The sequence below is a fragment of the Sardina pilchardus genome, chromosome 4 (genome assembly GCF_963854185.1).
Source record: "Sardina pilchardus chromosome 4, fSarPil1.1, whole genome shotgun sequence".
Classification (NCBI taxonomy): Eukaryota; Metazoa; Chordata; class Actinopteri; order Clupeiformes; family Clupeidae; genus Sardina; species Sardina pilchardus.
Genome location: NC_084997.1, coordinates 35,465,881 through 35,481,239, shown reverse-complemented (window position 1 = coordinate 35,481,239; position 15,359 = coordinate 35,465,881). Strand labels below are relative to the sequence as shown.

General features: G+C 43.2%; 2 protein-coding genes across 2 annotated transcripts; both read left to right on the top strand.

The window, feature by feature from the left end:
* Positions 1-89: 89 nt before the first annotated feature.
* LOC134079148 (E3 ubiquitin-protein ligase TRIM39-like) lies at positions 90-9,061 on the top strand. Its single transcript, XM_062535331.1, has 6 exons — positions 90-699; positions 2,992-3,087; positions 5,210-5,440; positions 5,585-5,607; positions 5,693-5,796; positions 7,964-9,061. The coding sequence occupies exons 1-6, from the start codon at positions 304-306 to the stop codon at positions 8,467-8,469; spliced, it is 1,356 nt and encodes a 451-aa protein (XP_062391315.1). The 5' UTR covers positions 90-303; the 3' UTR covers positions 8,470-9,061.
* A 952-nt stretch (positions 9,062-10,013) lies between these two features.
* On the top strand, positions 10,014-14,467 carry LOC134079145 (E3 ubiquitin-protein ligase TRIM35-like). The gene is made up of 6 exons (XM_062535327.1): positions 10,014-10,641; positions 10,870-10,965; positions 11,533-11,763; positions 11,913-11,935; positions 12,023-12,126; positions 13,153-14,467. The coding sequence occupies exons 1-6, from the start codon at positions 10,246-10,248 to the stop codon at positions 13,659-13,661; spliced, it is 1,359 nt and encodes a 452-aa protein (XP_062391311.1). The 5' UTR covers positions 10,014-10,245; the 3' UTR covers positions 13,662-14,467.
* The last annotated feature ends 892 nt before the right edge of the window (positions 14,468-15,359 follow it).

The window sequence follows — 15,359 nt, the reverse complement described above, 5'->3', positions numbered from 1 at the left end:
ACTTCATTTGAGAGTGGCCAATCAGGTTCCCCTAAAAAAACAAACAGCTCCACCCACTTCCCTGGATAAGGAAGTTACCTTTGAGCATGCAGATTGGGTGAGATACTGATTGTTGTTTGATCAGAGGTAATTTCAGACTGAGATATTAACTCTTGTAGTTAACAGATGTGTAAGAGGTGGATAATCTATGCCAGGAAGTGGTAGGCTACACACAGGGGTCATTTAGACTAAACCACAATTGTCTTAGCTGTTAAAAGTGAAAGTAGAAACTAACCGGACGAGTTAAGATTTTCACGGGAGAAAATGGCTTCAAACCTTGAAGAGGAGTTTTGCTGTCCTGTGTGCTGTGACATCTACAAGGATCCTGCCATTTTGAGCTGCTCTCACAGCATCTGTAAAGCCTGTCTGGAGCAGTTCTGGGAGAAAAAAGGATCCAGAGAATGTCCCTACTGCAGGAGGAAGTGCTCTAAAGAAAACTATCAACCTAACATGGCATTAAGGAACCTGTGTGAAGCTTATTTAAGGGAGAGAAGTCAGAGAGCTTCAGCAGGGTCTGAGGTGCTCTGCAGTCTGCACGGTGAGAAACTCAAGCTCTTCTGTCTGGAGGATAAACAGCCTGTGTGTCTGGTGTGCAGAGACTCAAGAAAACACGCCAACCACAAGTTCCAGCCTTTGGATGAGGCAGCAGCTGACCTTAAGGTGAGTCACATTCTTGAATCTTTGCAATAATTTGTGTTAAAGAGAAGAACGTCTTCGGCCCTTTCCGAAACGAAGTCCCTACTCACTCCGACTCGGTTAGCGAGTGAACTTTCTTTTCAAGTCCACTCGTGGGTGCGGAGAACACTCGCATTGAAGGGTTAGGGGTTATTTCGGATGCGCTTGAAGGGAGAAGGAAATTGACGTCATATTAGTTTTCATAGAAATTATGAAGGCAATATATATTAAATCGCCAATTAAGATGTTCTGGACACCCCTGTGTATTAGGATATACATCCCTCTTCTCTCCTTTCATTACTACGAGTGAGGAGTTGCATTTTATACTTTATTTAACATCAAATCACAAAAGTGCTGTAAATGCGACCTGCACATGTGTTCAAATATTACAGCCTACTTCTGTACGATCTTGCACATTTTACTGAGTATCAAACTAAACACGAGTTGTTACAATGTAGCTTAAATCACGCTTTTGTCTGTAAATGCTGTCATACGGACCAAAAAACAACTGGCAGGGAGATACACGAGCTGCACGAACACTTGAAAACGGTTGCACCTGCGTTTCAAGACATTGGCCCTTTCCGAAACGGATCCCTAAACCCTAGTCCTACACACTTCCACTTCGTTTGCGCGTTCACGCGAGGGTCCGCCACATTAAGTATCATCCGAAACGAATTTCGAGACGAGTGAAGTGCCTAGGGAGAGGGGCTACCACGCCTCCAGGAGCAAGTCAGCATCGATGCTGTCTTGAAACGCAGGTGCAACTGTTTTCAAGTGTTCGTGCAGCTCGGGTATCTCCCTGCCAGTTGTTTTTTGGTCCGTGTGACAGCATTTACAGACAAAAGCGTGTTTTAAGCTACATTGTAACAACTCATGTTTAGTTTGATACTCAGTAAAATGTGCAAGATCGTACAGAAGTAGGCTGTAATATTTAAACACATGTGCAGGTCGCATTTACAGCACTTTTATAATTTGATGTTAAATAAAGCATCAAATGCAACTCCTCACTCATAGTAATGAAAGGAGAGAGGAGGGATGTATATCCTAATACACAGGGGTGTCCAGAACATCTTAATTGGCGATTTAATATATTTTGGCTTCATAATTTCTATGAAAACGAATATGACGTCAACTTCCTTCTCCCTTCAAGCGCATCCGAAATGTAGCGCTGTTTTAATCCCCTAACCCTTCAAATGCGAGTGTTCTCCGCACCCACGAGTGGACTTGGAAAGGAAGTTCACTCGCTAACCGAGTCGAAGTGAGTAGGGATCCGTTTCGGAAAGGGCCAGCATCCATGCTGACTTGCTCCTGGAGGCGTGGTAGCCCCTCTCCCTAGGCACTTCACTCGACTAAAAATTCGTTTTGGATAATACTCAATGTGGCGGACCCTCGCGTGAACGCGCAAATGAAGTGAAAGTGTGTAGGGCTAGGGTCTAGGGGCACGTTTCTGAAAGGGCCATTCTCTGGCACTTCACTCGACTCAAATTTTGTTTTGGATGATAGGCTACTCAATGTGGCGGACCCTCGCGTGAACGCGCAAACGAAGGGGAAGTGTGTAGGGGGAGGGTTTAGGGGCACGTTTCGGAAAGGGCCAGTCTCATGTCTGGAACAATTGTAATGTCCATCACTCACCACCAGGTGAAGTCTTTACTGTGTACTCCAGGAATTCCCAAACTGGCGGTACGCAAGATAAAAAGGCTATTGCGGAGAGGTGATAAAAATGAATTTCTGTAATTTAATTAATAAATCATTTGAATTGGGCTATAATGATATGGAAACATGAATTGAATGGAAATCATTTGTAAACTCTATAGTAGTAGGCTACGTTTTCATTTAAAAAGGCGGCCTATTAAACATGATGCCTGGAATGCGTCAATAGAACGTGTTCCTTTTTAATGTGTCTGATGGTGGGGCACGCGAGCCGAGTCAGGACGTACTGTAGCAGGTGGTGCGCAGCGTGGGGAAAACGTTTGGGAACCGCGGCTGTACTCTGATTCATAGTTACTTACACAATGGATACTGATGGTCATAACGCTCTCTCTCTCTTCCTCTCTCTCTCTCTCTTCCTCTCTCTCTCTCTCTCTCTCTCTCTCCCTCTTCCTCTCTCTCTCTCTCTCTCTCTCTATCTATCACTCACTCACTCACTCACTCACTCACTCACTCACTCACTCACTCACTCACTCACTCACTCACTCTCACACTCACACTCACACTCACACTCACACACACACACACACACACTCACACACATTCTCTCTCTGTTTGTGTTTACCTCAGGAGCTGCTGAGCATTAAACTAGAGTCCTTACAGAAGAAGCTGAAGGTCTTTGAAAAAGCAAAACTCTCCTGTGATGAATCAGCTAAACATGTGAAGGTGAGGTCCTCCTGAATGTGTGTAGCAAGCAGCATGAGAATGTTGTGGAGCATCACTGACTGATGATGAACTTTAGTGGACTGCAGTGATATGAATGGAGGGGTAACAGTTGGCAGGAACAGGAGGCCTGATAACAGCAGATTAGACTGTAGAGCAGAGGAAGATTAGAACCTCATCAAATACACTGAACTTCTTATTTTCTATAACATTCATTATATTTGATGTTTACAGTGCCTATAGAAAGTCATCATACCCTTTTGAAATAGTTACTTTTTTGTCTTACAGCCTGAAATCAAAACCCATTTTAAAAAAAATCTTTTCCAGTTTTATTTACAAATTTAGCTGTACAACATCATAATAATGAAAAAAAAAGTCAACAGTTCTGAAAATTAATAAAAAATGTAAAACTAGAATAACAGGGTTGGAAAAGTCATCATACCCCTGACTTAATACTTTGTAAAGCTTCCTTTTGCTTTCATTACAGCCATCAATCTGTTTGGATATGTCTCTATTATAGCTTTGCACATCTAGATAGGGGAATATTTGCCCAATTTTCCATGCAGAAATGTTAAAATTTAGTCAAATTCTGTAGGGAATGGCGATGGACTGCTCTCTTCAAGTCAATCCACAGATTTTCTATAGGATTTAAGTCAGGACTCTGACTTTGCCACTCAAGGATATTCACCATTCTATCCTTAAGCCACTGCTTTGTTCTTTTGGCAGTATGTTTAGGATCATTGTCGTGTTGGAAGGCGAATGACCTCCCCATCCTCAGCTGTCTAGGAGAGGGACGCAGGTTTTCCTCAAGAATTTGGGTGTACTTGGCAGCATCCATTTTCCCTTCTATCCTGACCAATTGCCCAGTCCCTGCTGAAGAGAAACATCCCCAAAACATAATGTTGCCCCCACCATGCTTCACAGTAGGTATGGTGTGTTTTGGGTGTGTTTGGTTAGCGCCTGGAGCTCAGTCCAAAAACTTCAATCTTAGTCTCCAAAAAGTTCGATCTTAGTCTCATCTGACCATAAAAGCTTTTTCCACATGGTAGCAGAATATTCCAGATGTTTTTTTGCACTGAACTCCAAGTGCAATGTTTGGTGAAAACCAACACAGTACACCACCCAAAACACACCATACCTAGTGTGAACATGGTGGGGGCAACATTATGTTGTGGGGATGTTTCTCTTCAGCGGGGACTGGGCAATTGGTCAGGATAGAAGGGAAAATGGATGCTGCCAAGTACACCCACATTCTTAAGGAAAACCTGCGTCCCTCTCCTAGACAACTGAAGATGGGCAGGTCATTCGCCTTCCAAAACGACAATGATCCTAAGCATACTGGCAAAAGAACAAAGCAGTGGCTTAAGGATAGGATGGTGAATATCCTTGAGTGGCGAAGTCAGAGCCCTGACTTAAATTCTATAGAAAATCTGTGGATTGACTTGAAGAGAGCAGTCCATCGCCATTCCCTACAGAATTTGACTGAATTTTAACATTTCTGCACGGAAAATTGGGCAAATATTCCCCTATCTAGGTGTGCAAAGCTATAATAGAGACATATCCAAACAGATTGATGGCTGTAATGAAAGCAAAAGGAAGCTTTACAAAGAATTAAGTCAGGGGTATGATGACTTTTCCAACCCTGTTATTCCCCATTTTTTTAAATGGGTTTTGATTTCAGGCTGTAAGACAAAAAAAGTAGCTATTTCAAAAGGGTATGATGACTTTCTATAGGCACTGTATGTTCTATAAGTAACACTACTGCTTTGTAAAAGTAACAAATAAGACGTCTTATATTATCACAGCAATAGACATTGTCAAGAAATGTTGGGTAAAGAAATTGTCCATTGTGTTTCAATTAAAGCTAATTGTGTAAGTTGAATACTAGATGTGTAGCTAAAGTTATAATTAGATGGATTTGAAGCCGATCTGCTTCAACACATACTGTATATCAGTAGTTATTCATGTTGTGGCAGGACTAAGACTAGCAGCAGGGAGGGTAGCTCCTCGGGCCTAAATCCTCACTGAGGCTCACTTGATTGGCTGTGCAAGTTAAATATCAATTTCCTTTCATTAGAAAGACAGACTGCACCTTTATGGTGATTTATTATGTGTGTTATTCTAGACTCAGACCCAGCACACAGAGAAGCAGATCAAGGAGGAGTTTGAGAAGCTTCACCAGTTTCTACGAGATGAAGAAGCAGCCAGGATAGCTGCACTGATGGAGGAAGAGGAGCAGAAGAGTCAGATGATGAAGGAGAAGATTGAGAAGATGAGCAGAGAGATCTCATCTCTTTCAGACACTATCAGAGCCATACAGGAGAAGATGGGAGCTGATGCCATCAAATTCCTACAGGTAAGAACAAATCTAATGTTGGTGGTAGATATGCATATATTCATGCATATCTGCTGATCATAATAGTGCCTTTGGGTAATTACTTGGCATTGGTGTTCATGTATGAATGTACAGTATGGACCTAATCTATTTGTTTCTCTCCAGAACTACAGGAGCACAGTGGAAAGGTGAGTGATCTGCCTCCTGTCTCTCTCTTCTCTGTGGTTCTGAACCCAAACCCACAGCAGCACTGACTCCTGAATGTTATTCCAGAGCCCAGTGCACACTGCAGGATCCAGAGAGGGTTTCAGGAGCTTTGATCAATGTGGAGAAACACCTGGACAACCTGAAGGTCAAGATCTGGAAGAAAATGATTGGTCAGTAACACCTTTATTATGACATATAGGTTTAGTCAGTTTTTTTGTGCGAGAGTGCATGAAACTTGGTGGGCATGTAGTCCCACATGGATAGCATGTCGCCATTGCATTGTTTTTGATCCGTCGCCCCCTGCCGGACTGGACCCCCCGAAAGGAGGGTAAGGTGGAAACGTTTTTGGTGAATCTGGAGAACCGTAGGGCCTAGGAGGACCATATTTTTTTTGTATGTTGGTCTTAACACACATAAACACACACACACACACACACACACAAAGACACACACATACATACAGTACTGAGGCATACGCATGCACACACACACACACACACCTGCACACACAAACACATACACGCACGCATGCACAAACACACCCACACGGATGCACTCACACCCCCACACACACACAAACACGCACACACACATGAAAAAAACACACGCCCCATTACCCCCCCTCCCACACACTTCAGAAGTGACACACACACACACAAAGGCAGGCAAGCAGACATACACACACGCATCCCTTTACACCCACCACACATACAAGCAAAAACTCACACACAGAGAAGCACACATGCAGAAAAGCAAGAACACACATGCACACACTCATTTACATACATAAAAGTCATATTTTGTACCGCTTTGCAGTACACAGGCGCGTAGGAACCGGGGGCGTCGGGGGGGTCGGGACACCCGCAATGTTGGACCCCTTCCCGAAAGAAAAACGCTGAAAAGTACAGATGTTGTTGATTTCTTAGGCTCAATTATATCCTCCTGAGTTACGGCCCCATAACTATAGCTAACTATAGCATAACTATATCAGTGCGCATCGGAGGTCTTTCACATTGTGTTTTAAGAATGTTTCCCGAAACGAAGCCCGTCTCAATAATGCAGCATGCAGCACTTCCTCACCTTGAGTGTCTGAAAGCTGCTACTCTCGCAGTCCATATATTTAGTCTACGGCCTTCTTTCATTCTTTTCGAAATGGTTAAGAGGATAGCCTATTGTGGGTGAATACAGTAGTCTACAATAGCCTAAATAAGTTTTAGCCATAGTCTTACAGACGGCTGTCAATTTTTAAATGTAGGCACTTGCGAAATCGGACGTGGCACATAGCCTAATTATCTGCTTACCTGGATTTAGCAAGTCCATACACTTTGTTCATCCTATTATATGCTTTTAAAATGATATGTGTAACAATTTGCCTCGTATTATAATCTAGACACTGTCACGACGCACATATAGCATAAGGTTATGGGCGGATATGAGCAACTGCGTTGATAACCTCGGTTGACTTAAGATAAACGGGCAGAAAGCCTGTTTACAAACTTTGTCAAACATGCCATAATCTAACAAATGAAAAAAACACAAAGGCATTATGAATAGGCTACACACTGTATTGAGTCACAAATTAAGCAATGAGTTCGTGGCCACCTAGCGCGCAACTTACGCGCTGAGGTGAAGGCCCGACATACTAATTAACACAAAGCCCCCCCCCCCAAAGTTCAGTGTCCATAAGTCCAAACAATAAGCATAATAATCCGACAGTCCAAAACGACGACGAGATCTCCCAGACACGAAAAACAATGTTTATTTCACAGTTTGTTGAGTAGCCTAGTCGTTCCAACACTGATGTGCAACGCAATCTCAGCTTTCGCGTTCGTTAGCTGTATTCCAATGACAAAAATCCACAAGGAAATGGTCACGGCAATGCAGCAGGAATCTTCTAACCACGTAACTTTGTTGAGCTGGCTGCATAGGTAACAATAGCCACAGCCAGAGCCATATAATTTATATGGCTCTGGCCACAGCACGCTCTCCCTGCGTCTCCATTTAAACTAAGGGCAAACCCATTCATTGTGCCCAAAACGCGCATCCATCTGTCAGCTGACATAACTCAAACTTCAACTTCAAAACGGCATCTTACAGAGGGCCATTAAAACTTCAGCAATAGGTTTTTATCTCTTGTGTGACTTATAATTCGCCCCCCTTTATTTATTAATATAAAAAAAATTCGGCGTGACAGACCTCATTCTTGTCCCCCCCCAATGCTTACTACGTTCCTACGCGCCTGGCAGTACATCTAGTTTTATGTCTGATTTAGATCTCATTGCCGTGAGGAATGCTGAGTGTTCTGCATGTTCATGTGTGTGTTCTCTCTCTCTGCAGCTCCTGTGACTCTGGATCCCAACACTGCACACCCAAATCTCATCCTGTCTGAGGATCTGACCAGCGTGAGAGCTGTTAAACATAACCCACAGAGGTTTGATGAGTATCGCAGTGTCCTGGGCTCTGAGGGCTTCAACTCAGGGACTCACTGCTGGGATGTGGAGGTTGGAAAGAACACATGGTGGCGTGTGGGTGTGATGACAGAGTCTCACCAGAGGAAAGGAGACTACACCTCCATGAGTGGACGCTGGTGTGTGTGGTATGATGGTGCTGCATATAAAGCACGTGCTCCTCCTCAGTCCCCCACTCTCCTCACAGTGCAGCAGAAACTCCAGAGGATCAGAGTGCAGCTGGACTGGGACAGAGGAGAGCTGACATTCTCTGACCCTGATAATAACACACACCTACAGACTTTCACACACAGATTCACTGAGAGAGTGTTCCCATATATGTATACTGGCTGTAGTCTCTATCCTCTGAGGATCCTACCAGTGAGTCCTCAGTAGCATCAGAGCAGCACTGATGGAGCTGATGGTGTCTCTGACTGCACTCTCATGAGGCCAGTAGGTGTGATTGTGGAGCTGTGCTGAATATAGCGCACTTAAACAAGGAGATGCATTGATTCATTAACACACCGAGTATACTAATGATGACTGAGTATACTAATGATGACTGAGTATACTAATGATGAGTATATTGATGACCAAGTACAGTATGCTAATGATGACCGAGTTTGCTAATGATGACCGAGTATAGCCTACTAATGATGGCCGAGTATACTAATGATGACAGAGTATACTATTGATGACCGTCGGTCAGTTTTGAACCCTGAATGCATTTGCACCACAGTCAACAACCCCCCCCCCACACACACACACACACACACACACACACAGTCTACGTCACCTCAGAATAGAGTAATGCTCTGATTGGATGCTGAAAGTAAAAGAGGGAGGGGCAGAGCAACATTGGAGTCATACTTTGGCTCACATAACTTCAACTCCAATGTAAATTAGATTGATTGATTACTTAAAGTGATAGAATGCATTCTATTTAAGCCACTTATTTCAAAATGTGTGCCAACAGACACAGAGTGTGTAGTCTGATGACCTGGTGTGATATTGACACAAGCAATAAAATGTCTACAAGACCACTTTGAATTTAGCCTTTTTTGAACAATGCAGTTTGATGAAATGTACAAATTACTATTAACAACAAAAGTAGGTCAGAAGTATCTGAGAGTCTTTCTGTGTCAAACATGTCGATTCATACACCCTCCTGTGAAAACGCTAACTCTACGGTCAATGTGAAATCGTCTAGCATCTAGTGGCGGTCACCAAGAACTGAAGAAGGTTTGAAAGACAGCAGTAGATAGATAAAGAATGAAAAAACCCTGTAATCTTTATGATCAGCGGTTCCCAAACTTTGTATCCCACGTACCACCTTCTACATCCTGACTTGGCTCACGTACCCCCACCATCCGATACATTACAGTAAACAGTAACACATTCTATTGATGTATTCCAGGCATCATGTTTAGTAAACTTTTTTTTAATGAAAACATAGGCTACTATAGAGAATACAGAGAATATCATATAATTTCATGTTTCATGGTCATTGTACAGTCACTTTATTCATCTGGAGACCAACACGTTGGGAATTCTTAATAATGAGCTTGTCTACACTATAGTCCCCACAAGAGACATACTGTAGCAGTCCCCATGAGAGTCTGTTCACTTTGGAAAGAGTCTCCTGCTCCAAGACCACGTGGTGTACTACAGAATACAACATGTGATTTTCTAACTCAAAAGTATATGCTATCATTCTCCAACATTAATGTTTACATTGGAGATGTCATGTAGGAACAAGACTGTGTTTAAATCTATTCACATAACTTTCATACAACACATTCCTTATAGACAGACACAGTCAGTTACACCCACACCCTGGTCTGTACTTGAATGACTAGCAAATAGGAAAAGAGACTTCATTTGAGACTGGCCAATCAGATTCCCCAGCCCAGCCCACTTCCCTGAATGAGGAAGTTACTTACCTGCTAGACGGAGTTAGCCTGCAGATTGGGTGTGATACTGATTTTTGTTAGATGATAAGTATTTTTAGAATGAGATGTAAACTCTTATGGTTAACAGACATGTAAGAGGTCGATAATCTACGTCAGGAAATGGTACACATAGGTTTAATTTAAACTAACGCCGTTTTTTTCACCCTCTAAAAGTGAAAGTAAAAACTAACCGGACGTATTAAGTTTTTCACAGAGGAAAATGGCTTCAAAGCTTGAAGAGGAATTTTGCTGTCCTGTGTGCTGTGACATCTACAAGGATCCCGTCATTTTAACCTGCGCTCACAGTGTGTGTAAAGCCTGTCTGCAGCAGTTCTGGGAGAGCAAAGGACACAGAGAATGTCCCTACTGCAGGAGGAAGTGCTCTAAAGAAAACTATCAACCGAACCTGGCGTTAAGGAGCCTGTGTGAAGCTTATTTAAGGGAGAGAAGTCAGAGAGCTTCAGCAGGGTCTGAGGTGCTCTGTAGTCTGCACAGTGAGAAACTCAAGGTTTTCTGTCTGGACGATAACCAACCTGTGTGTGTGGTGTGTCAGATTTCCAAGAAACACACCAACCACAAGTTCCAACCTGTAGATGAGGCAGCAGCTGACCTTAAGGTGAGTTACATTCTTGACTCTTTGAAATGATATGTATTAAAGAGAAGAATCGGCGCACAACACCTACAGTGTCAAAGTGCAAAGTCCTCCTCTTGGAGTAATTGTAATGTTCATCACTCACCACCAGGTGGAGTCTTTACACTGTAGTCTGTTGCATAGTTACACAATGGATGTAACACACACACTCTCTCTTCTCTCTCTCTCTCTCTCTCTCTCTGTTTACCTCAGGAGCTGCTGAGGATTAAACTAGAGTCCTTACAGAAGAAGCTGAAGGTCTTTGAAGAAGCAAAACTCTCCTGTGATGAAACCGCTGAACATGTTAAGGTGAGGTCCTCCTGAATGTGTGTAGCAGCTGCATGTTGTTGTTGACCATCACTGACTGTGTTGAACTTTAGTGGACTGGGGTGATATGAATGGAGGGGTAACAGTTGGCAGGAGCAAGAGGTCTGTTAACAGCAGATTAAATTGGGCTGTGTAGAGCAATGGGAGATTGGAGCCTCATCAAACACACCGAACTTCTTCTTTTCTATAGAATTAATTATTATTTATTTTCTAGGGTTCTAAGTACTACTGCTTTGTAAAAAGGACAAATATGAGGTCCTTAATTATCTCAGCAATAGACATTGTCAAGAAATTTGGGGTAAAGAAATTGTCCGTTGTGTTTCAGTTAAAGCTAATTGTTTAAGTTAAACACTGGATACCGTAGAAGGATTTGCATGCTGTACACTGATATAGAACTCTATTCCATGTGTGTGCACTCAAAAATACTCCAGGAAAAACACAATGGAACTGCTCTCAGCCAATCAGCATGTTACTAAGCTCAGAGGGGAGGGGGACATTTGATTGGCTGTGCAGCAGCTTCATGGTGGCTTACTATGTGTGTTATTCCAGACTCAGACCCAGCACACAGAGAAGCAGATGAAGATGGAGTTTGAGAAGCTTCACCAGTTTCTACGAGATGAAGAGGCAGCCAGGATAGCTGCACTGAGGGAGGAAGAGGAGCAGAAGAGTCAGATGATGAAGAGGAAGATTGAGAAGTTGAGCAGAGAGATCTCATCTCTTTCAGACACTATCAGAGCCATACAGGAAAAGATGGTAGCTGATGATGTCACATTCCTGCAGGTAAAAACAAATCTAACGTTGATGGTAGATATGCATATATTCATGCATAGCTGCTGATCATAATAGTGCCTTTGGGTAATTACTTGGCATTGGTGTTCATGTATGAATCTACAGTATGGACCTACAGTAATCTATTTGTTTCTCTACAGACCTACAAGAGCACAGTGGAAAGGTGAGTGATCTGCCTCCTGTCTCTCTCTCTTCTCTGTGGTTCTGAACCCAAACCCACAGCAGCACTGACTCCTGAATGTTATTCCAGAGCCCAGTGCACACTGCAGGATCCAGAGAGGGTTTCAGGAGCTCTGATCAATGTGGCAAAGCACCTGGGCAACCTGAAGGTCAAGGTCTGGAAAAAAATGATTGGTCAGTAACACCTTTATTATGACATATAAGTAAGTTTTTTGTTTGTGCAAGCCAAATATCCGTCAAGGATTCCCGAGAGACTGAAAGACTGGAGTGCATGAAACTTGGTAGGCATGTAGCCCCACATGGATAGCATGTTGCCATTGCATTGTTTTTGGTTTTGATCCGTCGCCCCCCTGCCGGACTGGACCCCACGAAAGGAGGGTAAAGGGCCCGTCACATCACACGCGGCATGCGCTAGAAGCCCATTACTTTCAATGGGTTGAGAGCGCAAGAACTGGTCTGCCGCTGCGCTCAGTATAGCGGCATCTTTGCCGTTCTTGCGCTACTGCGGTCAAAGTTGAAATATGTTGAACTTTGACCGCGGCGCGCTGTAAGTCAATGGTCTTTTGCGCGGAACCCAGCGGTAACCACAACAACAATCGTTAGAACGTTACCTCAACCAAGAGTATTCTAGCGGTGGGCGCAGCGCATGCCGCCTGTAATGTGATGGGGCCTTAAGGCGGAACCTGGAGAACCGTAGGACCTAGGAGGACCTTATTTTTTTGTATGTTGGTCTTAACACACACATAAACACACACACACACACACACACCCTGAGGCAAATGCATGCACACACACACTTGCACACACAAACACATACACGCACGCATGCACAAACACACCCACACGGATGCACTCACACACACAAACACGCACACACACATGAAAAAAAACACACGCCCCATTACCCCCCCTCCCACACACTCCAGAAGTGACACACACACACACAAAGGCAGGCAAGCAGACATACACACACGCATCCCTTTACACCCACCACACATACAAGCAAAAACTCACACACAGAGAAGCACACATGCAGAAAAGCAAGAACACACATGCACACACTCATTTACATACATACAAGTCATATTTTCTACCGCTTTGCAGTACATCTACAGTAGTTTTATGTCTGATTTAGATCTCATTGCCATGTGGAATGCTGAGTTCTGCATGTTCATGTGTGTGTGTTCTCTCTCTCTGCAGCTCCTGTGACGCTGGATCCCAACACTGCACACCCAGATCTCATCCTGTCTGAGGATCTGACCAGCGTGAGATATGTTAGAAATAACCCACAGAGGTTTCATAAGTATAAGAGTGTGCTGGGCTCTGAGGGCTTTAACTCAGGGACTCACTGCTGGGATGTGGAAGTTGGAGAGAACACAGGGTGGTATGTGGGTGTAATGACAGAGTCTGCCCAGAGAAAGGGAAACTATAATGCTGTGAGTGGATGCTGGTATGTGTGGTATACAGATGGTGAATATGGAGCATGTGCTGCACCACAGCGCTCCACTCTCCTCACAGTGCAGCCAGAGAAACTCCAGAGGATCAGAGTGCAGCTGGACTGGGACAGAGGAGAGCTGTCGTTCTCTGACCCTGATAATAACACACACCTACACACTCTCACACACACATTCACTGAGAGAGTGTTCCCATATATGAATACTGGTTGTAGTCTCTCTCCTCTGAGGATCCTACCAGTGAGTCCTCAGTAGCATCAGAGCAGCACTGATGGAGCTGATGGTGTCTCAGACTGGACTCTCATGAGGCCAGTAGGTGTGATGAGGAGGTGTGCTGAATGTAGCACACTTAAACCAGGAGATGTATTGATTTATTAACACACCGAGTGTACTAATGATGACTGAGTATACTAATGATGACCGAGTATACTATTGATGACCAAGTATACTATTGATGAATGAGTATGCTGTTGATGACCGAGTATACTTTTGATGAACGAGTATACCATTGATGAATGAGTATACTAATTATGACCGAGTATACTAATGATGGCCGAGCATAATGATGACCTAGTATACTAATGATGGCCGAGCATACTAATGATGGCCGAGTGTACTAATGATGATCGAGTATACTAATGATGGCTGAGTATACTAATGATGACCGAGCATGCTAATGATGGCCGAGTATACTAATGATGGCTGAGTATACTAATGATGGCCGAGCATACTAATGATGGCCGAGTATACTAATGATGGCTGAGTATACTAATGATGACCGAGCATGCTAATGATGAATGTGGGTCAGATTTGAACCCTGAATGTGGTACAGATGCAATTGCTCCTCCCCCCAGACCGTGTCACTTCAGAACAGAGGAATGCTCTGCCCTTATTGGATGCTGAAGGTAAAAGAGGGTGGGGCAGAGCAAGATTGGAGCCGTAGCTCACGTAACTTTATCTTTAATGTAAATGTAAAGTTATTAAATTGATTGATTACTTACGCCACTTATTTCCAAATGTGTGCCAACAGACAAAGATTGTGCAGTCTGGTGATCTGGTGTGATACTGACACAAACAATAAAATGTCTACAAGACTGATCTGATAACCACTTTGAATTTCACCTTTTTTGAACAATGCAGTTTGATGACAATTTACAGATAACTATTAGCTAACAAGCCACACTCAGCAGCTGAATTCCAGCACTGAATAATCAGCCAGAGGAAACATTCATGAAGATAGGGTGCCACCTAGTGGCATCACCAAGAACTGCAGAAGGTTTGAAAGACAGATACAGTAGATGATAAAAAAAAAAAACATCTATATTTTTAATGAGCTACTGTATAATGTCATAATGGAAGCTACAGGATTGTTCAGCTACTTATAGTGTACATGCTTTTGTCCTTGTGCCTGGATATTTATTTGTTTAAAGGAGTCCTAGAATTCAAAACCACATTCACCTTGTTCCTGTTCAATTTAGGCTGCAAGCAGTGTCCAAAGGACAACACCAAAGACTTTACCGCGTCCCCCGCCTGCTTTCGTATGCAAATTGGGAAATAGAAACAGCCGTGTTGAAATGGTCCAATCTGAACAGAGCTCAGATAACACGTAATAGGCGCCCATCCCCCTTTAGATACACCCCCTCTCATTTGCATACCTTCGATTAATAATTCTTGTTAAACTGCTCTTACGATGCTAGTATCTAGATATGTGGTCTATGGCAGAGACGTTGTAATGCTAGCGTTATTACAGCTAACTTTGGAGAGTTACTATACTAAGAAATGTAAAACTTACCAATCTAACACATTCATTCTGTTGGGGAATCTGCTGCACTTCATCTTCATCAGAACCTTCTTCTGACTCGGTTTATACATGTACGGCTGTATTCCTTATTTAAATCCATTGTTGATAGCTTTATCAAAGACTTTGGCTTTATTTACCAGCAGTAAACGTAG

Excerpts from the sequence above, each read along its gene's own strand:
- LOC134079148 (XM_062535331.1), top strand. The coding sequence starts at position 304 with ATGGCTTCAAACCTTGAAGAGGAGTTTTGCTGTCCTGTGTGCTGTGAC. Across the intron at positions 700-2,991 it reads AGGCAGCAGCTGACCTTAAG|GAGCTGCTGAGCATTAAACT; the intron begins GTGAGTCACATT and ends TGTTTACCTCAG. Across the intron at positions 3,088-5,209 it reads AATCAGCTAAACATGTGAAG|ACTCAGACCCAGCACACAGA; the intron begins GTGAGGTCCTCC and ends GTGTTATTCTAG.
- LOC134079145 (XM_062535327.1), top strand. The coding sequence starts at position 10,246 with ATGGCTTCAAAGCTTGAAGAGGAATTTTGCTGTCCTGTGTGCTGTGAC. Across the intron at positions 11,764-11,912 it reads ATGATGTCACATTCCTGCAG|ACCTACAAGAGCACAGTGGA; the intron begins GTAAAAACAAAT and ends GTTTCTCTACAG. Across the intron at positions 12,127-13,152 it reads GGTCTGGAAAAAAATGATTG|CTCCTGTGACGCTGGATCCC; the intron begins GTCAGTAACACC and ends CTCTCTCTGCAG.